Below are 25,730 nucleotides of genomic sequence, written 5' to 3'. Positions count from 1 at the left end.
TCGGCATGAATCAGTGTAAAGTGAGAAACAAGAAGTGCCTTATGTTTCAGGACCTTGGCTGGAAATTACACTTTACTTTTCACTAGAATACATAAAAACATCTGTGGGACTAAAGGAAAGTCAGGACAGATTTGTGATCGTCTTTAATCACCCACGAGTCCAACATTTGAAATATTTAACTTTAATTTAAGAACACATCTTCTTTTGCTGGACTGAAGAAACAGACTTGTCTTATCTGGATTAACTAAACGTTTTGAGGGCAGCGATAACAAACAGTGAACAAATCACTGACGTCTTGTCTTTGTCCAAACAGCCACAGTTCTCTCTGCTGTCGCTTCCTTTATCTTGACTCGTAGCTAACCCTGCGTCGCGTCGTGGAGCCGAAGCGGGCAACGTATGAAAGGTTCGCAGAGGATGCAACATTGCTCAAGTCAGAATTCAGCACTTCCTCAGGTGTTGGGTCAAACAGGCGAGCCGTCCCCGCGTGGAAGTGATTTGCAGACAGCTGTAGATCGGCAGGTCACTGTCGGCTCGTGGCCTTCGCACAAACCTCGTCTGTGGTTCACGGCCATGTTTGTATTAATTCACCTCATTAAAGCCCTTTGAATCCCTCCCTGCACGTCGCTGCATGAATTATGGATGGAAGCACAGACCTGTCTGTGTGCTCGGCTCACGTCTAACCCCCTGCCCCCTTTTCCACCGTGGGGTTTTCTTTTCTTTTCTTTTTTTTTTAAATCAATGACTCTTTCTCTTCACCTTCGTTCCCGGGCAGCACGGTGACCTCCTCGAATCCTCCCAGATTCATCCGCTCATTTTCAAATCTCAATCATTTTCTTCGATTGCTCCGTGTCCTGCTTCAACGACGTCTTTGAACCACACACACACACACACACACACACACACACACACACACAGTGTATTCTGCTGGATGACAGCGGTGTTGACGTACGGCAGCTTATTAATTACAAAGCTCCCCTTAAGGAAATTGTTGAGACAGTTAACAGATAAGGTCGACACGAGGGGAACAAAGGAGCTGGTTGTGTCAGGAGGGGTTTCCCTTCAGGGGGGGGGGGGGGGGGGGGGGGGAGGAGAGGAGGAGTGTGTGGGCGTGGGAGTCGGGGGGGGAGTCAGCTGGAGCAGCAGTTAAATCTGACCAAATATTGTCGTGCTGTGAAGTGAGTGAAGTGTTTCACCGAAAGTTACGTCTCTCTCTCTCTCTCTCTCTCTCTCTCTCTCTCTCACTTTCTCTCGCTCTATTTTCCCCATTATAACCCTCGCTCTTGCTCTCTCTCTCTCTCTCTCTCTGTCTCTGGTTGATTGATGGTCACCAATGCTCTAATTACATAATTTTGACTGATTGTCTTGATGGAGGGTGATTACACACTGACCCCCGTGTGTGTGTGTGTGTGTGTGTGTGTGTGTGTGTGTGTGTGTGTGTGTGTGTGTGTGTGTGTGTGTGCGCGTGAGAGAGAGCCAACCCCACTGGTAGAGTGTTTTGTAGCTGGTAGACGCAAACAGATGGCGGGTTGTGTGCCGAGCTGTGAGGAGTCCAACACACACACACACACACACACACACACACAGTCATGTACTTGCTCTTTTGTACTCTGTCTTTGTGTGCGGAGGCAGTTTGCTGATCTGATCCGTGTCGTGGTGAGTTTAGAGTGTGAACAGTCGGAGCAGTGCGACCACGTTAGAACGACACAGTGACCTGCTCTCCTTTGAGGCTGCGTGATGAGGAGCAGCGTTCAAACGTCCTCTAGAAAAGCTCCAGAAGCTCAGGAACCCTCCTGCTGTGAGGCAGAAATGATCACCGTTAGAACTGCATGGTGCTGCCGTGTGTGTGTGTGTGTGTGTGTGTGTGTGTGTGTGTGTGTGTGTGTGTGTGTGTGTGTGTGTGTGTGTGTGTGTGTGTGTGTGTGTGTGTGTGTGTGTGTGTGTGTGTGAGGTCCAAGTATTAGTCCCTCTCACATCATGGACACTTGTCTTTCTTGCAGAGACGTAAAGTGTCCACATGGCGTAGATCTGTCCAGGTGAAGACGTGTTTTTGATGTTAACAGTTTGGCTTCGACAAACAGGAGCTATAGATGTGAGAGTGAGTCGGTGTCATGTCGTCCTGAAGCCACGAGCCTCTGAACATCTGGACGACGTCTCTAATGTGAACGGATGTGATCGTGATTCACTCCCGGGTCAAATGGCGTTTTTTTTTTTTTTATCAAACCGCGGCTTCGATCGACAGCGACGGCAACACGACAGTTTGATCATCTAGACGCTGCAACTGATCTGAACTCCCGTTGAACCTTTGAGTTTTTACATCTTTGGAAGAACGTGTTGAAGCTATTCTTGTTTTTTTTTCTTCTCGTTATCGTGGAAAATGCAACACCAGCAAGATGGCGAGATGAGAGGGCCTGTGTGTGTGTGTGTCGGGCATGTTCTTACCTCTTTGCTTGTCAGTGTGTCTCTTTCATCTTCCTCCCTCTGTCCTCCTCCTCCTCCTCCCTCCTTCCTCCTCTCTCTCTCACCCTCACACATCTGCTCGCTCCGTCCTTTCATCCTCCTCCTCCTCTTCTATCTCTTCTCTTCCTTCGTTCATGCATGTTTTGTTTTTTTTAGAATGGCCATAATTAAGTTCACTTCTGCCAAAGCACTTTTTGAAATTCCTAATTTGCCTTTTGTCTTCTTCCTGCTTGTTTTTTTTCTTTCTCTCTTCTCTCTTAGCTGGCTGATCCATCCATCTTCACTCGCCTTCAAAAAAAAAAATCTCGGGTCTCCACTCACGCCCTCACATGCGCTTCTGTTTAAAGCCCCCCCACATCCAGGGCAGCTGACACATCTAATATTGAAACCAAACTCGACTTCCATCCCTCCCACGTCTCCCTCTCTCCCCCTCCGTCACACCAGCTCTCCCCTGTTATTTTGCCAGGAGAGCTAAAATAATAAACCCTTGTACCGTCTAGCAGAGCGTAATGGAAGCCGTTTCTCTCCCTGGAAAGAAGAGAGGGAGCGACGTGGTGTTGGGCGAGCAGCAGTGACGGTCGAGCTGACTCCACTTTTGGTTTTTTGAAATGAGCCACGTCAGAAATTTTTCAAACCTCCCATGAAATGTTATTTTTGAATGCGGTGTGTTTGCTGCTCGGCCGCATTTCTTTCCTCGTGCGACAGCGTCATTGTTGCTGCAGCGGTTTATCTGCCTCAAGTTCGGAACCTGAGATGACTTTCCGAGCCCGGCTTTTCGGTTCTGCTCGGCTGTGTGTGGTCTTTCCGAGTAATCGCTGGGTCCCAGACTTCTCACGTTATCATCTTTAACCTTTATCGACCTGACAAGAACAAGTCGGGATCACTCTGATAGATCTGAGCTCCTCCCGCCGACACGCTGACCTTTAGCAAACTTTAAAGTCGGACGTCTGCAGCGACAACAAACCGGAGAAACAAGTCGAAAACTGACTTTGTAGTTTTTGTTACCTGAAAAGTTTTGACATCGAGATTGGACATTTTTCTCCTCGCCGCTGAGGACGTGATGTTTTCAGCCCTGTCTGCTTGTATTTACACTGAGTGTCTTTCTAGTTGTTTAGTTTTTATTCCGTCAGTTTAGTCCCAAATGTAAATACAGCGTGTGGGGGTCGAAACGTGCCTGAATGAGAAGTTCCATTTGAAAACCAGAAAACGTCAGTCAGCTTGTTTAATGTGGGTTTTCATCTAAAGAAGGATGAGAAGTGGTGCTGAGGTGGTTAAAAGAGACGACCAAGTTCAGTTTTCTTGATTTCATATCACTTTTAATTGAATGTTTTCACGTCCGTACCGTTGTTTGGAATGAAGACATCACTCTGAATTAGAGACGGACGTGTTCCGTTGTTTTTCTCTTACGTTACAGACTAAACACTCAACCATTAATTAATAATAATCTGCTCAGGGGTCACTTTGCTGCTGGTGTGACTCCACCAGCTGATGAGCAGATGGGCGTCCGGTCCGAGCGCGTTGCTCAGCGGCACGTTGGCGCTGAAGAGGAAAGCAAGCGAACATCTTCAGCTCTACACCGTCTCCTGAGGAAACCCCGTCGACTCCGTGACGAACGGCAAAGCAGGACGTAGAACACGGGCGCAGTCTCCGTGGTAACAGAAGTGGTCACCATAGATGAGTCGGGATGTCCTGGTACCTGCGGGGCCCAGACAGCTTGTTAAGAAATGCTAACAAACTCAAATCAAAAAAACACAAGTGAAAGCAGATGTTTTTGGGGTTTTTTGTTATTTGAAGTTCGTTTCGCTTATTTGACTTCGACCCCGGCTGCAGAGGACTAGTGTGCATTGTTCAGGCTGCGTTAGAGTAGATGTCTGGTGTAGATGTCTCAGGACAACTGGGCTCCAGTTGTTCTCAAACAGAGGCTCCTCTCTGTGGCCCGTTAAGTGAAGGCAGGTCCTGGAGGGAAGCGCGGGGGAGGGACGACGGGAGGAGAGGCTCTCCTGCTCTCTCGCTCTCATGAACACGCTTAACGCAGCGATTCTGCTCTCAGGTGATTCGCCACATTCAGACGCAGATCAGCGGGAGATCATATTTTTACTTTCTAATAATAAATGAATGAAAGAAAGAAAGAAGTGATTATGGAGAGAAAACAGAAAAACGTAGATTCAGAGTTTTTGTTGGTTCTGTTAAAACTGAACTTGATCTGACATCAGCACTTTTCCAAATACTTTTAGCAGCATTTAGTTGTATTGTCGTCGACGTGTGATGTTTGTTGTTGGTTTGTTTTAACGCTGACAGAGGAGAATCCACGATTTCAGAAATAATGACATCATGAGTCCAAATTAAATCCACCACATGAGAATGTTGAACTTTTTTGTATATTTAACTTCTCCCCCTGTTTAAAGTTGTTTATTTGGAGGATTTTCCTCACCGCTTGAGAGCTGAGGACAAACTGTAATTTGTGAATATGGAAGAAGAAGAAGAATCTGATTTGATGAAAATCTAAATGCTGCTTCAGAGACTTCAGAGAATTCTACCATCCACACGTTCGTTTTCTCGTAAATCCTCAGCGACCTCCGTGTCCCATGCGTCTGCCGCAGCAGCGTTCACACCGGCTGTGGTATATTTCCCGCTGCACGTCTCTGGTGCTGGTCGTGTTCGGGTCTATTCAAAGTGAGGAAAACACGCAACAGCTCGATAAAAGCCTCCCTCTCAGTGATGTGTGACAGATTAATTAGCAAAGTCTAGATGAGGTTTTAACTTTGCGTTCAAAGCTCCTCTTTGTCTTCATTGTTAACTCCTGTGAAACACACGGAGTGTAAACACGATTACTGGAGGGGGGGGGTTCGCACAACGCTGCTGTCTAGGTTTGCAACGTTGCTACGGCGACACATCAACGCAGTGTGCATGCGAGTGTGACCGATCACACCCCGTGACAGTGACATCTCTGTCATCTCTCACACTGACACACAACTTCTGATACTCTCCAGCTCACATGACCTGTCTCCCATAAATAATGTGTGTGTGTGTGTGTGAGTGTGTGTGGACAGGGGGTGGGGGGCACACTGAGAGGTCAGGGCAGGGTCCCGGTCGGGGTCAAAGTTTAACGTTTCCATCGGGCGTCTCCTCGTGTGTTTCCATCAGCTGCTTCTCTCAGATAGAAGACGTCACCTTGAACTTTTCAAAATCATCCTCACCTCAGACTGACTGAAGAGCGGACGACATTCTTCACATCCAGCAGAAAACTTAATTTCTGCTTTTTTTAATTTCACGCCGCTGGTGCTGACCCAGCATCCCTCTTCCCTCTAATGTCTCTGTGGCGTCGACGCCCCCAACATCAGAACGCCGCAGCCGACTCTTCCTCTCATCTTGGAAAGTTAAGCACGTCGAGAACTTGTGTGCGATGCCTCAGTTCTGAGGTCTGAAAAGCCGCCTTGTAATCAGATTGGTTCCTCCGTGTTGTTTTGGGAAGTGTGATTATGTTGTATAGTGCCCCCCCCCCACACACACACACACACACACACACACACTCCGCCAGACATCCTGGCTTTTGTGGGCCGAGTTTCTTACACTTGTCTGCTGAATTGAAACTAGGCCAGTTCGTCTTTGGAATGACAATTACCATGGACCAGACCCAGGCCCTGTACTGGAGGGGTGGAGGAGGGGGTGATGATGAGGGTATGAAAGGAGCAAAGACGATTGGGCGCTGCCAACATGCTCTGGACGTACAGTAGCTTCCGATGCTCGTTAACGCGGTCGAGCCGAGGGCCAGGCGCTGGGCGGGAGGAGAAAGGAGACGGCAGGGAGGGTGGGAGGGCGAAGCTGGAACCGGCCCGGGGCGGGATGTTTAGAGGCAGCTTCTATCTTTAACTTTATTTTAGGGGGCTCTTTTGATAAAGGCCAGCTCAGCTCGGTGAAGAATAGAGGCAACAAGCTGGGGAAACCCTCCCTCCCTCTCTCCCTCCCTCCTCTTTTCTCCTCTCCGCCTTGATCTCGGCCGAGCCATCCCTCTTTTCTCTCCATCTCCTCCTGGCAGGCTCCTCTGCGACGGTGTGAGGTTGTCAGGCTGGCTCAGATTAAGGGCATTGTCCGAAGGTATTTACATCCGGCCAAACCATATTAAACAGAGATTAGGGGCTTTCACTGCACATTGCAAAAAAAGAAGAAAAACGAAGGTGGTAGAAAAGAAGAGGGAGCTTTTCCAGGACGAGCAGGATTTACATTCGGCATAGCTGTGAAATGGAGGAAGAGAAATGTGCTCTTAATCGAGGTGGTGGGGTTTTGGAGGTGATAGGGGGGGAGGTACAGTTCCTGTTTGAAGGTCATGTGATGCTGGGCTTGTCTGAGGGGGTGTGGAGTTGGCAGCCGCTCTGGTTTTTCAGCGTCGGAGGGTGGGACGCGGCGAGCAGACGGCCGGCTGTGGAGCTCCACCCCGATGTCTGTCTGCAGCTCCTCGTTGCTGTAGGTTTTGAGATTCTACTGACCAGAGATGTTCAGAAATTCTTCTGATGCTGCCGCAAATGTCAGGTTGAGTCTGAGAAAATATAAATAAGAAGAAGAAGTAGTAGTTTGTGGATATTTCAGGGCGGGCGGCACTAGCGTCGCTCATCGACACCAACGATTCTCGGAATTGGAACACCTCTGGTTCTGACCCGGTTCACTGTGGTTGAGTCTGACACTGTGAGAAACTTCCCACAATCCAACAGTCTTTGATAAGATTGAGTGGGATTGTCCGACAAATTGCGAAAATGAAAGATTCTATGTCCAGGTTCATTTTTGATGCAAGATTTACACTTGCACGATTGTTGAGCTAAGCTTATCTATGACGCTCCTCGACCAAACACTAAATCTTGAAATAAACCAGCATCAGTAATTTGTCGGTGGACTGGGCAGCGGCTGCAGTTCAGCAGAAGTTATAAAAACTCAGTTTTAAAAAGCTCATTTTAAAACTAATGCTGCGTTCCCAGTTCTCAGCAAATGTTTTCACAGCAGAAATAAACACAGCACACGCACGGACGCACCGCTCACATCTACATACCGCCACGCACACGCAAACCAATTGGCCGTGAGTGATCAACAAAATGTGGAAAGTATTTTCTCTGCCTGTTCAAAGAGAAGGAGTTTGGAGTTTTCCAGCAGGAGAAGCAAACAACCAATTACCTGCAATAAAAAAGGCCATTTGTCGGTGAATTGTTTGCCACCGGTTTGGGAGCCGATGTTGGAAACGTGGTCCTGTTGTGTTGTTAGCTCAGGGTCAGAGGAGGAGGAGGAGGAGGAGGAGGAGGAGGACGAAGAACGGGAGCTTGGTAAAGACGAACGTCCCCCCCCCCCCCCGGTCCATCTGGAATCCATCACTTTCAGACGCAGTTTAAACAGATACGGTCAAAAAGGTTTGTTCTTTTCCAAGTACCTGTTCAGCCCCCGTAAAAAAAGGCTCCTGTAATCTTTGAGTGTTTATGCTCCGGCTCTCCGGCCTGTTTGAACAGGCGAGGACGCTGCTCTATGCAAAACAGCCGGGTCAACAAGGAGACGTCCCTGTGAGACAGCAGCAACCATAAATCAGGTTTAATGGACGGGCATAAATACATGAAATGTGGATTTTACAGATATCAGGTGATATTGAAGACCAGTGGGTTTAGAGAGAGATAAAAAACCGTCTTCATCAGAGCAGAAGATAAGTTCTAGAAAATGCCACGATATCGATTCTGTGACTCAGCGGGAAACACATGAAAACAACCCAAACCCAAAACAATCTGCAAAGCAGCTTTTTAAACAAGTGGATTGAGAGTTTTTTTTCTCATTTATCTTCAAGTTGGAGTCGATTTTTCTCCCATTTTTTTCCTTCTGTCAAACCTCCGCGTCAAAGGCTGAGCGATGTCAGACTGGAATAACGTGTTCAAGACGAGTTAACAAAGCTGAAAATGAGGTGACGCACCACACCGGCAAGAAGACAAGACAGACTGAGCGTCTGAGAGAACGATGTGGAGGCACGATCTTTTACATCTGTAACATTTAGAAATGAAAGAAACACAATGATAGAAAACCAATCGATTGATAGAAAAACTTGATTTAATGGATTCACTCGTTCCTCGGCTAACGACCAGATTTTCTACTCATTCTATATTAAACCTTGTGAGACCTTGTGAGACCTTGTGAGACCTTGGACTTTTCTCGAAGAATAATAGAAAAATAAGTTTTCTGGCCCCAAATATAGGATTCGGTAAACTGATGTAACAACCCTCTGTGTTTTCAAAGCAGTAAAACTACTTCCGGTCATCTCTGAAGACACGTGTCTGACCCAAAGTTGGAATTTTGGTGCCAAACGTCGTCCCTCCAGCGTCCTGATACGGCAGCAGCCATGTCCACAGTTCCTCCGTCTGCTCTCCACGACTTCCTGTTCCTCCACGATCTCTCATTCAGTCCGTCAGTGTGTGTGAGAGGGAGAGAGAGGGAGAGAGAGGGAGAGGGAGAGAGAGCCCGGCGTGGAAAGGCTCCGCGCATAAAGAGGCCTTTTCATCCCCGGGGCCGCGGTCTGCCCGCCGGCCCCTGCACAAGTTTGTGGAGGATAAATAAACCTCTTCAGAGGCACAGAAAAGATGGAGTCTCGAAGCGTGCACGTTAACAGATAGCACGCCACAGCATCTCAAAGAGAGACTTTATAAGATTCTGAAAGGCCATTTGTTATGATACGGAGCCGAGAGGGTGAGAAGGGCTCCGAGGGCAGGGGCCTCTTGATTTATGGAGTGACCATCCACACACACACACACACACACACACACACGCACTGTTCCTCATTTACAGTCACACCCACGCGCACATATGTACATATCCGAGCCCACATACACGTTTACACACACATTCAGAAAGCACATATCACACATTGCTTCCAGCTGGCCCCGAGTTCCGGTGAGAGTGCTACCACCCCCGCACACACACACACTTTCACACACACACACACATATGCCAGGCAGCCGATAGCTCACACATGCCGCATCGGACGAGGAAACAGCAGGAATGTGTGGAGGGTTGAAGTTGGACGCCACCAGAACCACAAATTATCTGAATAAGTGTCTTTAATCCCTCAGTGTTGTAGTTTCTCTCAGTGAAATCAGTGGAAGTGGCACTCAGTCGTCTTCGGCTTCATCCATCAGGCCGACGTTGGGCTCTTGTTTGGTAAAACAGAAGAACGTTCTCATTTCGCGGGTTCGTTTTTAGACATTTTCAGCGTGAACTTCTTGAATCTCGTCGTCTTTCCAAGTCGACATCTTCGTCGTTTCCTCTTGTTGATTTCAGATATTCGTGTTCTTCAAGTTTCACATCCGTCATGAGGTAGAAACGTCACCAACACCAATTTTCCTGCTGTATTCTCTCCGTATAATTTCAGTTTCAAAATGTCTGCGTTTCTTTAAAAACTTAAAATCTCTTTGAGTCCGTGTGTCGCCGTGGAAACAGTTTCAGCTTTTAGTGGCAGTAGCACCGAAGAAATATAGATCCGTCAGTTTCTCTCTGCAAAGTACTTCAAAAACCTCAAGGTACTTTTTCAAGGACAGAAACGGAAGTTCCCAAGTTCATTCAAGGTTCCTGGAAAAGTTCCTGTGGTCAAACATGGATCTAATTCCAGGTTTTCCCAGGATTCCTTTCAGAAACGTGCCCAGTTTGATTCCCACCTGAGATTCTTCTTCGTCTCTCCCCTCACGGTTACTAACATGCAGGCGAGTGCTCCGCTGCTAATGAGGACTTCCTCTCGGGACATATCTCTCAGTGACACGCGTACGTGAGCCTGCAGACCTGTCGGAGAACCGTCTCGTGTCGCGGGGATCAAACCCGTAAAAGGTTTAACAAGGCGGCTACAGTCTCGGAGAAATCTCTGCCGAAAGCTGCTGCAGTGGCACAAAGTGAATCATTCAACCCAAATCCACTTTCATTCAAAACAGATTTTTTATCCCCCAATTTCGAATCTGCATTTCAAAGTGTTGGATCTAATGTGTTGTCACTGACGGTGACCAGAGAAAAAAAAAAGGGGCTTTGCTCTTTTGTGCGACACCTGAGAAACAGAGTTAATGTCATTGTTTGTTCTCTGTGTAAATTCATCTGTTTTGCCTCTGGCCTTGTTCAAATCCAAGCGGCGCACAAACATCCCTCCTGTCTGATTTGACGACAAGATCACAAGAAATGTGCTGTTCCCTCGCTTCCTTGTTTAAAAACATCAGAATTCAATCAACTGCGATGTCAGAGCCTTGTGATGTTCGTTTTGAGTGAATGTGGAAAGACAACGTCGTTTAAAATTAAGCCGATATTGGATTTATTCTTTATTATTCCTTCATATTTATTTATAATTCGTCCAGCTTGTAAAAACAAACAGTTTTGTTCTTCATGTCTAAATCAATACTTCTGCATCTTTCTATCAATATCTCTGCGACAATCAAACCACCAGACACAGTTCAGGGATCGTCGGAATCTGGGGAATCTCATTTTTCATTTGCAAACATTCCACGAAGTCCCCTCATCCTCACCTCTAGATGTTATTCATCTACTATTCCACACGTATGTTCCACAACTCTTGTGGACCCGAGACTCTGGTGAACACATCTCAAGCAGCAAAACATTTCATCAACATGAGTAAAGTTCATTCAGGAGCTGCCATGGGAGGTTGAGTTCAGGCTCCATAAATCTAAAGTGAGCTACGAGTCTCTGGAGATTATTATATCGACCTCATAAAACCCAGTTCTCCATGTTTCTTCCTTTGCTTGTTCTGGGTTCAGAAGTATAATACACAGAAGTAACGAGCTGAATTTATGCTCTGGCTTTTTTCTTCTTTTTCCTCAATGGGCCTTTTTGTGTTTAAAAAAAAAAAATAATAAAGTGTTGTAAATATCATTGTCAGAGCCGGAGGCCACGTTAAATATACTTCTGACTTAAAATCACTTCAGTTTTCATGGGCGTCATAAGACGGAGAAAACAATTCACAACTCATCTATTCACTTCGCTTTATTTCAGACCTGCAGAGAAGGAGCAGGCAAAGGAATGTGGCAGTTTAATGAGTCTCTCAGGTTCATACGTGTATTTCATTGCATACATGTCACATGTTGCTGCCGTGTACAAATGTGAGCCACTGGTACTTTTGTTCAGGTTTTATATCGAAGACAAAATAAGCTTGAAATAGATTCAACATGAAATGGAGTCAACTTGCTGTTAAAACCTGGCTCTGTTTATTTTTTATAATAATGTAAGTGATAATATAAGAATGACTTTTCACGCTGAACTTTTTAAAACACACGACACGAAAGTGTTTCGAGAAGAGAACCTGCACGAGTTAAATTTCCTTTCTTTTCGTTCTTTCTTTCTTTTATTCAATGAGTATTTTACTTGTATTAGAGTATTTTCCCGATGTTATGTTACTTATCACATTTAAGAGACCGAAGCTCAACCACGTCTCTCTGTGTCTCTGAGGCTGCGTTCGTCTCCCTGGTCGGTGTCCGTCTGCAGCAGCCTCACAATGAAAGAGCTCATCTATGATTCAAAGCACTTATTAAGAATTCCCCGTGAAGATTGTCTCGTCTGCTCCTGATTCCAACTCCACCGCTCAACTTCAATTTCCTAATCTGGGTTCAAAGCCGCGTGAGCGAGGGCCGCGTTCACACCCGCTGCCTCCCGGAGGGTCAACAGTGGGTGTGTCTGCCGTCATAAATCACGCTCTTAACACGACTCGTTCAGTGTTTCCCATGTGCGGGTGGGTGTGCATGTATGTGTGCGAACAAGTGCGTGTTGTGTGCACCCTGTTGCCCGAGCAGCTCATTCAGAGACTACGTGTGAGAAAGTATGCGGGCGTTTGAGTCCTTCGTTTGAACGGTCGATCGCCCGGACTGTGCATGAGGTGTTCTCTCTTGTGCAATCGAGGCGTGGATGAGGAGACACCTCTGATGGGAGGACGAGAGGAGACACAAGGGGACCCAGTGTTTATTTATCCAGACGTTTGCCTCAGTGTCTCCTCCGGCATCCTCGGTGCAGCCAGTAAACATGTTGGTTTTTCCTTGGCTCTGAACGCGGCTGGCACACGGAGCTGCCGGAGTAAATGAGCTGGTGTTTGACAGGACGGGGCGACGGGGTTCGTTTCCACACAGCACAGATCTGTCTTCTTCTTCTTCTTCTTCTTCTTCGTCTTCTTCGTCTTCGTGCTGGAATAAGAAGTTCCAGAGTCAGATTAGCCGAATAGCTCGTCAGTGGGTCGGCGGTTTGTTTCAGATGACTCTTATTTACATGGTGGAAAAGGAAAATACGTGTTTAGACAAAATCTTCAGCCCTTAATTATTAGAATTTACAAATATGCCTGTAGAGAGATCTGACGGTGACTATAGAAACCAGGCAGACGTCACCTCTCCGGACTCGTCTTTCTACAAACTCCCAAGATGCATTTCATTTGGGTTATGGAGCCAAACAAAGATTTAAAATTATCCATATAAAATCTAAACTTAAACTCCACTCTTTCCCTATTTTGTGTGCAGACTCGGTGTCCAGCGAGACAGCCTTCCTGGAGGACTATGTCCTGGGCATTGGGGACACGCTGGAGATGTCGTGTGAGCTGGACGACCCCTCGGAGCCCGTCGTCTGGTTCAAAGACGGCACGGGGCTGGTGCCCGGCAACCGGACGAGGCTCGGCCAGAGGACGTTGCGCATCATCAACGTGTCGTACGAGGACTCGGGCGTCTACTCGTGTCGGCTCGCCCACAGCAACACGCTGCTCAGCAACTACACCATCAGGGTGACAGGTGAGAGGAGGGTCCCCTCGACTGTTTTACTCCGTTTATTCATGTATGATAAGATCTAGTCGTCGGGTGCAGTGAGGTTGAAGTGTGCACCTCACACCCCCGAGCCACTCGGTAGATAAACATGTTGTTCATTCCTCAAAGCAGATTTAAGTGTTGTTGCACTTTGAGATCTCAAACTGAGGAAATATCCATTTTTCATGTGGAGGAAACTGACGACCGACTCAACACAATAAAAACAGGAAGAAACTTCTACTTCCTCCTGTTGCTTGGCTGCAAGTCCAACAGTTAGCTGCCAATTTACACACACACACACACACACACACGCAAGCATAATACTCAAGCACGTTTCATGCTGTTTCCTCCCCTGATGCACAGTCAAAGGTGAAATTCATTATCGTGCGAGGGTGAGCAAAGTTTTAAACAAGTGTGTGAGGCAGAGTGAGCTCTAACGTGGGAGGTGGTGGGAGGTGGTGGGTGTGAGGGGGCAGAGGGGAACGAGCGCTAGCTTTAAAGTCGTGCGGCTTTTCCCGTAAAACTCATGGACACCAGCTGAAACTGTTATCGACAACTAATTAGAAAGCAATTAGCTCCGAACATTTCATCACTGAAAACAGATGGGGTGGCAAAAAATGAGAGTTCACTCGCTCCCAACCCCCCTCGTCTCTCTCTCTCACACACACACACACACACACACACACACACACACACACACACACACACACACAGATGCATGTGTTTGGCTTCAAGCCGGGAGGAAAATGGTCTGATCAGATCTGGACAGCTTCTCCTCATGGACCTTCATATCAGCTCCAGACTGCAGGAGGACACTATCCAATACACTCCCCACATCACTGATTTAAAAAGGAAGAAACCATCAATCTTTCCAAGTCACGCTCGGCTTTAAAATTAGATTTTCTTCTGTTTCGTTCAAACAAACATGGAAGTGGAACAAAGGCTCAGCTCGGCGTGTTTCAGAAGTGAAAACGGAGAAAGGGAAAAATTATCGCCACCCGTTGTCCAACGTTTTAATATAATTTCAACACCGAGTCCATGTTGAAATGACCCATGAAGTCAGACTTGTTATAGTATACGGGGGCAATATCCTGTTCTCCTCCCTCTACTCTAAACACAGCTCAGCTCCGTCTAAAACACACACGGACTATTGTGTTTTTCCTCAAATATTTGAGTAAGGTGTCAGATATTTAGGAGCAGTATCAGATTTAGCACCTGGACGGGGTCCAGACAGCGGCCAGATCATAGTGCACACACACACACACACACACCCACACACACCCACACACACACACACAGTACACATGTTGGAAATGAGAAGGAGTGACGTGAGGAGATGAAAGAAGTTGTTGGCCAGTTGTATGAAAATTAAAAAGTTTGGAGACTTTGCAGACGGAAAACAAATTCCTGACAGATTATGTTGAATTCAACTTAAACAGGTTTTGATTAAAACAAATACTCGGCTAAAAGAATAATTATTTCACATTTTACTCGTTGTTAGGATGATAACGTTACCTGTTGAAGCGTATTTGGAGTTCACAGCAAACCAATTTGTTAAAGCTGAAATCTGAATGTGTACAATTCTTTTAATTTGTGCTGAAGATCGTTGTTAACTTCCATCCAATCGAATCCAAACTGGAATATATCGACAACTTTACTCACCGATACTTTGATTCATGACCTGCAAACAAAACAAGCTGTACTTTGTGTTTAATGCTATTTTTCAAACGTGAGCACGCTGAGATGGTTGAGACACAGCTCGAGTGTCACGTTTGCAGTGACGGAGCTCATCCAGACTTAAGGGAATCTAAATGGCTTTTCTGCCGCGGCACGGTGGTAGAGTGGAGTCATGCACGGAGTAGTTTTAGCTCACCGGGGTTGTCAAGGTAACAGCTGGCTCTCATTAACCAGACCTGTGGAGCTGAACCAGAAAACTTCAAGGTCACATCGAAAAAATTATTACAAAGCTGGCGTGAAAATGTGAGACAGCGATTCTCCACACACTCGTATCTGTGGTCGAGAAGCAATTAGGCGTCATCTGACTCTCTAACTGTTTGCAAGAGTTAGCGTCAGTGTGTGTGTGTGTGTGTGTGTGTGTGTACACGTGCACTAATCGCAGCACTAATGACCCTCTCATTTGTACCGTCTGTGGAAATGTTTGTAATACTTGAGGACGATGCCGCGCTGCAGAGAACTGTGGACTCATTCATGAGTTTCTCAATGAGCAGAGTCAGTGTGTGTGTGTGAGTGTTTGTGTGTGAGTGTGTGAGTGTGTGTGTGTGTGTGTTATTCGTTATTGTTGCACAGAATGAATGAAGCGGTGCAGATGTTCCAGATGTGATGTCGGTGTTACTTTATGACAGTGAAGAGCTTGTTTGGATGTTTTTCAATCTGAACCCGGTTTGTCTTCTCTTCTCAGATTCTCTGTCGTCTGGTGATGATGAAGACTATGATGAAGATCCAGAAGATGCAGGTAATGGAAATGGTGAATTCTTAATTATTCTTTTTAAACCGCACCACACAAGTGAAACAATCAGTTGTTTGGTTTTGAGTGGAGCAGTATTTTATCTTTAGAGAGATAGTCTCAGCTTTACGAGCGTCATGATAAACAACCTTTTCTGGAATCCAGCGGAGCGAAGATTTAATATGAGATTTGGAGGAAGCACAAATGGAGCTGCAATCAATAGAAATGTTTTATATTTGACAAACTTCTTCCTGCGCTCGCATCAAAGCTTCTCCCTGGAGCACTTAACGAAACAGCGGCATCACACAGAACAGAAGCCGGGCGGTTCTCCGGCGGATCACATCCCTCTCGGTGCTGCGTCGTGACGCGAGCTGTGCTGGGAGCTGTGCAGAGTTCACGTGCAGGTGAACAGAGAGCGATGAGGGATGGCGTCTGGCGGCTGAGCGCCTCCTTGCGAGCTCTGTACTGTCAGCTAGCACGACTCCAGAGGGACTGGAGCGCGACTCCACCCCCCTCAGCAGGCTGTCGACCAGCCAGACGCCACGCTGAGCGGCCTTTGTTGTGACGTGGGGGGGGGGGGGCGAGAGATAATGGAAATACGGTGAAAGAGGTGTCGCGATGGAAGTGAAGTGAGGGAGAGAATAGAAAGAAAAACATTTTACTTTCCAGTGAATTACAGTATAATTACTTTAATATAAGTTCGACGGTTCACTGAAGCTGAAGAAGTCGACATCTTGACAGTTTCTGAATCTCAGCTTTAAGTGCTCAACAAAATTGGTGCCAGGAGCCAAATGTTGAAATGTTTCAGGAGCAATGCGACAAAGTTCCTCTGAGAAAGTCACTTTAAAGCTCTGCAGCTCAATCGTCACACTTGACTTTAAGTAAAAACACTGATAGTGATGCCGCGGCTGTTACCGATGATCCACAGACGTCACGGATGTTTTCTATTGTCGCCCCCCCTTCAGTCTTTGTGGCTTAAGAAATAGATATTTGAAAAGACGGACTGGTGGATAAAACATTGCTTATATTATGTGGCGGTATAGAAAACGGCTTTTTGAAGGACAAACAAAAGATCCTAGAAAATCATAACACAGAAATGGAAAAGCTCACAAACGGGCGAATGGAAACTTAGACAAAAACATAACCGCCTTGGCAGAGGTCAAAATAAAACCCCGAAAAGTTCTTTTAATAAAGAGATCAGATTCACTGTTGGGATTTCGGGTTTTAAAACAATGGTTGGGGGATTCTGATGTTTTTCTCTTTCTCTCTAACACTTTAGTTTTGAGGATTTCCTCACTGTTCTGAGCCAGGAGCAAAATCTACATTTCAACTCAGCAGTCGTCTTGAGCAAAGGGAGCTTTGACGACATGTTGTCAGAAACTCCTGACATCTGTTTGGAGGCTGTTGCTTTGAGAGCGAAGTCTCAGTTACAAGTGAAGTAATCACCTCATGAGTCTCTTCTTTTATTATTTCTGATATCTGGAAAACAGCAGCTCGCTCCCCGTCGTCGCTCTCAGGGGCTCAAACGCTCAAACATTTAATAAACGCGGGAGTCTTTGTTAATGTCGCTCGTTGTTGTGAGATCCCTTTCAACGTGTAATCCCCTCATTCTGCTCACTTCTTTTTATTTGTGTCGTCTTCATCACGCTGTGGCTGAAGCTCTTATCCAGAGAGTTGAGAGGATGAAGCTGCAGAGAAGCTTCCTCTCGCTGTCGACGTTCTGAATGAGCTCAACACCTGCGACGTACGTGTTGAATGCGCGGCTTCACTTTCCTCCTGGAGTGTTTTCTAAACAGGCCAGAGCGGCAGCAGCTCGCTGCAGACGTCCCGAATGCCGGTAAATAGCCTCGGACTGCCAGACTTAATCTCTGGATGTAAGTCCACCCCATGACATGCGAGGCTCTGATTTCCTGGCCAAAAGGAGAGGGATTAGCCCCCGAAACGTTAAACCCCTATCTCTGCTTAATGTTCACTAAGCCGCCGCTAATTAGCTGGCTGTAGCAGAACGGAGCCATGTGACGAGCCACGCAGCCAGAGAGAGAGAGTCCCCGTCGCTGAGCGGAAGAGCGTCCACATGCAGAGAGGAAGCTCGCAGAGACGGTGGGATTGTTGAAAGAGCCGTGCCGTTAATGAGGGAGCGAGGGTAGAAAACGTTTTGCCGACCGACAGCCAGACAGACGGAAAGGAGAGAAAAGATTCGAGGAGTTGAGTCACTCGGAGCTGCCAGTTGAAATGATGCTGCTGGCCACAGCTGAGTGTTCTCAGAGGGAAAGACAGACGAGCCTCTGCAGTCATGAGCTCATTCTCCGCCGACTCCAGAACGCGCTGTGCTGTCTCCAGAGGCCCTCGGGGGGGGGGGGGCCCAGCAGCCACAGTAATTCCTGTGGAGGCAACGGTGTTATCGACCGGTTTGCAAGATTGACAGAGAGTTTGCGTGTGATTTTCACTGGAGCAGGAAGTCGGCTCCCTCGGTGTCTTTCCAGTCTGCACCCATACGGTCTCCATCCACTTTATCCTTAAATAAAACATGCGTGTGCCAGTGAAGAGTTCACGTCCCACTGGACGGTCGGGTAGCGTCTACGTCACACTTTCCAAACATCTCAGTTTCTGTTCGTCCGGACTAAAACCACTCGGCACAGTTTCCAAACTTGTTTGTTTGCAGCGGCTCTCGAGCTTCAGAGCAGTGTGGAGGTTTATCTGTGGATTATATAGTTTGAGGATCAGAAACAGATCGACTGTGTTGGGGGAAAAATAAAAGGTCAGAGATCAAACCATCGTCCGCCCTCACACGATGATGACTGATTCTGTGTGTACCTTTTTCAGTACGGACACACTCAGTCTGTGTGAATTGAAAGGGTGTGTGTGTGTGTGTGTGTGTGTGTGTGTGTGTGTGTGTGTGTAGGGAGGAATGTTAACAGAGCCTAATCTGTGCTGTGCTCCTGAGCTATGCAGCCTCCTTGTTTACCCTGGCAGGAGAGCAGAGAGCCGGACGCCGGGGCACGCTACGCTGCACCACGACCGCCATTCCTCCGACTCTGTTTGCCCAGAGTCCCTTCAGGCAACTTCGGGGGCAGCGCGCCTTCAAAGAGCCCCAGTGTAATCTGTAATGAAATCTGCCTATGTGCTCGCAGGCGTCAGCGAGGGCAAATTATACAATTACACAATTAGACCACCACCCCTCCTCCTCATTTTTCCCCTGATCGGTGTCTGAGCGCTGACGGCCCCGTGTGCTGCGGCCACTGGCACAGCAGAGTGTGCTGCTCCAGCTAATTGCTGGTGAAGTGAAGTTCGGGGAGATAGAGAGACGCAGTCACGCTCCTCCGACGGCAACAGCAGGAAGTGAGGGAAAGTTATCGGACTGCTGCAGGGTGTGTGCTGTCGTGTGTGTGAAGCGTGTGTGAGAACATTGTGTAGTCCACATACTAAGACAATACAAAGTATTTAAACATTTCTATCTGGATCTGCATGAACTTCAGTCAATGCACATGTAAGGAAGGAAGGAAGGAAGGAAGGAGGGAGGGAGGGAAGGAAGGAAGGAAGGAAGGAAGGAAATAATTCAATCTAAGGTTCCTGGAGATTTCTAAATATACATTTTATGATTATTTCTTTCAATAGTTGTTATCAAAAACCAACTGATTCATATTTCATATATATTTTTTAAGAGATGCTGGTAGCAATACATCCATCATGCTGTTACCATGGCAACCAGATGAAGGGCTTCATCCCCCCCCCCCCAAACTGCCGTCTACAGTCCAATCAGAGTCAAGTACAGGTAGACGACGCCCCTAAATTACGACGTGAAACCAAAACTAACCAGATCAAATGAAACTATGGAACAAAGACGTGAAGGTCGGGTCGGACTCTCAGCTGTGAAAACATCTTTATAGTCGACAGAAGACTTCGGAGTTTCATTCATGCTTCAGAGCAGCGGATCACAGTCGCTGAAATAAATATCATCTTCCCAGCAAACATATAAATGTGTTGTGTGTGTGTGTGTGAACGAGGCTTGACTCCTCCCACTGACTGAGATCTCGGCTCTGTTGTCGAGCGTAAACCAAACAAACAGCAGAGCAGGAATAAGCCGGAGTATTTTTAGGCTCCCGGAGAGATTCCCCTCGTCGGTTAACTGGCAGGTGGACACGCATGACACTGTAACCGCAGAGCCGAGGGAACATGTTATGGTGAACCGGCCTCTGCTGCAGTGACAGCCTGCGGGCTCAGGTTATCTGCTGACTACGTCCCTGTGGAGGTTTCAGGGTATCTGCTCTGCCAACCCCCCCACCACCACCACCACCCCCACCACCACCACCACCACCAAACAGAGTAGCCCACTCCCCTCTGCTGAGGAAATACCATCCTGCCAATTAGACATGGGATGGGATTCCTGCGTCTGCTGAGAGCACAGAGAACACGCTGAAATCAAATATCGATATCGAGCGCTGTTGCTAAGCTGGAGGATGCAGCTGAATGTCCGCGGTGTGATTTCCACATGACGACCTTGTTCACTGCAAAGTTTCAGGAAAAAAAAAAAACTATAAACTGTAGATTCACAGGAACAAAAAAACACTCAGGTGAAGCTTGAGAGAAATTATTGTTTTGCCTGAAAACCAGTAAAAACTAAATAACTAGCAGGGGGGGTTCCTGCAAGGGACAGTTAAGGTAGCATACGCAGCATTTTCCACTTTCCTCCAGCGGCCAGAAATAAAGTAAGAACCACTTAGTCGCTAGAAAAGCTGAAAAGAAAGACATCACGGCCCCCGGACCAGTCCGTCTCTCTGACAGGTGATCTGGTGCGGAGACACAGGAGTTAGCGCCGAGCAGCAGCCGCTCAGTGAATAAGTGTTTTTGGGACAAAACCATGGAGATGAAACAGAGACGAGAGCTGCAGCTCATGCAGAATCCTCACAGGTGTCTATTTTGGGTTAGAAACGTCATAGTGGCTGAAGGAGGAGGAGGAGGAGGAGCAGGAGCAGGAGCAGGACCACACATCAGGAGAGAGACTGTTTAAAAAATCAGTGCGTGTTTTTGTTTGACAGTGTGTGTGTCTGTGTGTGTGTGTGTGTGTGTGTGTGTGTGTGTAGCTGATTACGATGCCAAGAAAACAATGTGTTCAGACTCCTCGGGGAGTTGTCTCACGCTGAGCTCGTTGTCGCTCCAAATACACAGAGACAGACGAGACAAAGAGAGAGAGAGAGAGAGAGAGAGAGCTAATGATATCTAACAGATATTTCCCTTTTAAGGTGTGTGTGTGTGTGTGTGTCTGCCTCTGTAGGGACCATTTCCAGCATAAACTTTGACCTTGTCAGGACCTGTAGATGTTAGTTAGTTAGTTAGTTAGTTAGTTAGTTAGTTAGTTAGTTAGTTAGTTAGTTAGTTAGTTAGTTAGTTAGTTATAATGTAAAAGTTTGGTTTAATTTAGAGTAAGTCATGAAATCATTGTCAGTCAGTGTAATGTCGTCTGAAGTCACGGAGACTGTGTGTATGTGTGTGTTGTTTGGAGAGTGTTTGTCTTTGCAAGCTGGGGAGTCTCTAACTCAAGCAGGCTGCAACGTTCAGCTGCTGGAGTGGAGCAGTACACACACACACACACACACACACACACACACACACACACACACACACACACGACGTGAAGTTGTGTTTGTTTGCTTTCTAAGATGATACGTCTGTGTCTTTCATCGTCGAATCTCTCTCTCGGTCTGGTTGTAATTACTCTGTGAAGCTGAAGCCAAAGTATTATGACGGGAGCCAAAGAAATGTGTGTCAGAAATATATCAGAGCTCCGCAGACATTATGACACACACACTCACACACACACACACACACACACACACTCACACACACACTCACACACACTCACACACACTCACACACACACGTGGTAGTTTAGAGATAATTACACACACACGTATATATTTATACTTTCTGTGATCGACATCTCACCTTAGATAAACTCCAACCGTGTGTTGCTTGAGGGTGAGGATTTCTTTGTTGAACCCCCCCCCCACACACACACACACACACACAAACACACACACACACACACACACACACACACACAGATATTGAGATGGTAATTAGCTCCCCTCTCTCCTCCTGCATTTAAAGTGTAAAAGAGACATCTGATGACCGGTCAGCCACCTCCCCAGCTTTTGTCCTGGGAGACACACACAGACCAGTAAAGAGAGTGAGCGAGCCTCCCACCGGTGCCCTCACCCTCCTCACCCACACACGGGGGGGAACAATAGGCCTCTCTGACTCGCTACTCTCCCTTTTGTCCGTCGTCTTCTCAATACAACTCAATAAATCGCCCTGACGGGTTTCCAAACCCTCAGGATCCAACGATCCAAACCAACCCTTGCATTGTTAGCGAGGGAAGAAGACGCGAGGGAGGAACACGCAACCGTTTTGTGCTCTTTCAGAATCCGTCAAACTGCGTTTCACACCGTTTGGGGGCATCTTGAACTTGTATGCATCTGTTTGGACAGCGGTGAAAGTAAAATGTAAAACGACTCATCCCGACTGCAGCAAGTAAACGTACTCCAGAAAGTACTGCATGTGCCCACTGCTCTTTTCATTCATTCAAATTCACCTTTTCAGCGGCTGCGTCACGTTTCTAAGCTTTGTTAATGTAAAACAGGATGAAAGTTTGACGGTAAATGTCACAGGTATTGTTGTTTCGTTGTTTATCGGAGCACTGAGCGAAGGCCTCCAGTGAAACCTCACATCTGTCCTGGCAAAGTCCATAAATCATCCAATATGGACCAATCTGAGGACATAGCAGAGGAGCAACATGTCCCATCTGTGCCATCTCTTAGCAATTAACTATAAATTCCTGGAGGGTCCGTCCTGACATTTCTATGATCTTACAATACACCGGGAAATGGAAAACTGAGGACAAATCTTTGGGGATCAGAAAGTGGCACATCTCAGCAGAGCGAGTCACAAAAATGTCGACCTGGGACGTGATTTATTTGAGCCGTGACCCCCGTAAACGCACAAAGCACCAGACAGCAAGACGAAAAACACTATTCAGACCTTAGACTTTAGATTTGAACCAGGAGTCTCTCTTTGACTGAGACTCGGGTTCGTTGGGACTCATCTTAAATTACGTCAAACTTGATTTCAGACTTGAACTTTTCAAACAAGTCTCACAAGACTTTGCCTGAAATGACTTTGACTGATCAAAAATGAATTGACATGTGTCCTGAAATGATTTGAGACTCGCTCTGAGCGACTCGTCCCGGTAATTACTCAAATTACCTCACTTGACCTTATCTCGAGTGATGTTTGACAGGTGTTTACTTGAGTTTCATTGCCGAGGGCTTGACTTGCATCAAATGATTTGAGATATGCACTTGTCTCGAGTTACTGTATTTAAGATTTGACCCAAGTTTGTCTCAAATGACACGAAGCTCGACTCAAAACTCGTCTCTTCCCCAAAAGATTTGACTTGAGACTTTTAGACTCGAAGCTTTGACTTGCGCCTCGTTTCCGACGTCTGACACGACATCCTGTTTTTGTGTTTCTCAACCAGAAGCTCCGTATTGGACCCGTCCCGACCGGATGGACAAGAAGCTTCTGGCCGTTCCTGCCGCCAACACCGTCAAGTTCCGCTGTGCTGCTGCCGGAAACCCGACGCCGACCATCCACTGGCTGAAGAACGGCAAAGAGTTCAAGGGGGAGCAGAGGATGGGAGGCATCAAGGTGAGAGAGCGTCAGACTCTTAACGGTTGTGATTTACAGATTCACGTCATCACACGAGCTCTTCCTGGGGGAGGCGCTGTTGTGTCCTATACTTGAGAAACCTTTTAGCGAGGCATCTTAATCCCAACGCTAGTGACGTGGAGCTGCTGTGCGTCCGTCAGGCTGATTGTTGCGACGCTCCCTGGTGTGAATGTCTGCAGCGCGAATAGTGCGAAGTGCTGAGAGAGCGCTCGTCCTCTGTGAATCTTCTTCTCACGGTGAATAAAGGTCAGAAATCGTGCCTCGGGGCCCCGGCAGCATTCAGACCAGCCTCCGCTCCGGGGAATATATTTAGAGGCTCAAACTGCTGCTCTGAAATCAGAGCGGCGCACAGATACATGCATACTTGCGTGATGGCTGAGTGTTGACAGTAACGCAGCGCAGCAAACAGCTGTTGGACTCAGTTTTGTCATCGGATTGACTCTAAACATTGGGCTCTCATGTGGAATGGCGCTGCTTAAAGTAATGGGGCTGGGTTTACTTTTGTGTTGGTTTAATGGCCCTGAGCTGGAGGATTAAAAGACAAACTGGCTGCGCTCAGAACATCGGAATTCAAACAGTGAAAACCTGTGTTTTGCTTCAAAATAAACTTCAACTTAACAACATCGAAATTGTAAAATTATGTCCAGAGATGTGAATTGTTCCAGGATCTTTCCGTCCTGTGTCTGATTCTCTCTCCATCTCATGAACTCAGTGTTCGAAGGAAGTGACCATGAAGGAATTTACCAGTTTTTTTACAAATGGACGTATTTAAAGATGAAGATTCATATAATTTTTAATAATAATAATGCAGTGGTACCTTCTTTTCTATTGTAAAGTATTCCGTTTTTAGTTAGTTTATTTGTTTGTGTCTATTATTACGACATTAAAGTATTTTTACAAATGATTCCCATTTTAGCGTAACCTTTAACAGGGTATTCCAACCACTTTAACCACACTTGTTTTATTTTATTTATAAACCAATTTCATCATATATATTCACGGCACAGAGGCACTTTTACTGGTGTGCACTGCAGATTTTATTTGCACTGTGTGGATTTTTGACAGCAAACCACTAATACACTGTCACAGAAGAACAAATGAACCTTGCAGCTGCCGTTGCAACATCAAAAGTGACAATTAAATGCTAAAGCTTTGTGTAACAGAAGCACGGGCACAGACGAAGTAATTGAACTCATCGCTTGCTGCTCGAAACCGCCTCCGAAAGCAACGTACTGAGGTTTTGTTCCTTAAACTGATCTAATTTAAGTGTTATAAATAAATACAACAGAAACGTTGTCGGAACGTCAGAGAGCGTCCGGGAGGCACAGGAGTTCATTCAAACACTTTAAAATTCAAAGTTGAGACTTCAGACGGGTGAACTTGTGCCGTGGCGGTGAGGCATTTCTCCCAGTGGAGGTTTTGGATTTAAAGGGTTAAATGTAATGAGATCCTGCAGCTATTAACAGTTTACAGAGATCTCCAACATCTGCTCCCAGCAGACCAACAGCAGTTGTCTCCCTCCCTCTGTCCCCACTCTCTCTCTCCCACACACACACACACACACACACACACACACACACACACCTGTCACCAGCCCTCAGGACGCCCCAACTTGCAACGGCTCTTCGAGCGTATTCATGCATTAAGATTCGCAGATGATAACTTTTTTTTTCTCCGCAGCAGATTAATCCCAAACTGACCAGTGAGGGCACGAAGACATTCACTCCATCTGTTCCCCACGTCTCCCACTTCTCGCCCGAGTGTCGGCTCGTCACTGGTCTTGATGCCGTTGGCGTCGTTTTTCCACATGTTAGACCGAAAGCATTTAGTGCGACCCCTGCTCCTACGGGACGATACATATATAATCAGAGCGATATGTATAGCTGGCTCTCCATACTGAGACTTTTCAGAGTACGTGAGGTCCCGTTGGGCTTTTCCCGCGTTGTCAGTGTGAGATATGACACTATAAGTTGTCATCAAGCCCCCGGGACGAATTCCTGTGCGTTTTTTCCGCTCCGTATAGCTCCGCGGGTCGAGCTTGGCACCGAGCGGCGCTGTGGGTTTGGTTCCCACCGCGGCCACCCAAGCTGAGAGCTCAGGCAGCAGTAAGTGTCCAACCAAAAGGAAGATGTTGTGTTTGTGGTGTGTGTTAACCCGGCGGTTAAGTTTTTGGCAGCGAAGCTTTAAAGCAGAGCGATCGGAGTCGTGCAGTGTTTGAACGTCATTGTATCTGTTTCTTCACGGACAGACTCAACCCAGCAACAGATGTCTTCTCTTTGTTTTTGTTATAATTGACTTTTAAA

The 25,730-nt window shown here is 46.8% G+C and overlaps 1 protein-coding gene across 9 annotated transcripts in view; it reads left to right on the top strand.

Moving 5' to 3' along the window:
* The window catches only part of fgfr3 (fibroblast growth factor receptor 3), a 61,008-nt gene that overhangs the window by 9,846 nt on the left and 25,432 nt on the right, over window positions 1-25,730 (top strand). For 5 of the 9 annotated variants that reach the window (XM_069535809.1, XM_069535806.1, XM_069535810.1 and 2 more), the window contains exons 3-5: window positions 12,960-13,223; window positions 15,655-15,720; window positions 23,237-23,406. In XM_069535809.1, coding sequence (XP_069391910.1) covers window positions 12,960-13,223; window positions 15,655-15,720; window positions 23,237-23,406 — 500 coding nt within the window. The remainder of the gene's footprint in view (window positions 1-12,959; window positions 13,224-15,654; window positions 15,721-23,236; window positions 23,407-25,730) is intronic. The other 4 variants (XM_069535813.1, XM_069535811.1, XM_069535812.1 and 1 more) reach the window with 2 other exon arrangements.

The sequence above is a fragment of the Paralichthys olivaceus genome, chromosome 12 (genome assembly GCF_024713975.1).
Source record: "Paralichthys olivaceus isolate ysfri-2021 chromosome 12, ASM2471397v2, whole genome shotgun sequence".
In the NCBI taxonomy this organism is placed as follows: Eukaryota; Metazoa; Chordata; class Actinopteri; order Pleuronectiformes; family Paralichthyidae; genus Paralichthys; species Paralichthys olivaceus.
Note: the sequence above shows the minus strand (reverse complement) of the source record. Positions and strands in the feature narration are given on the sequence as shown.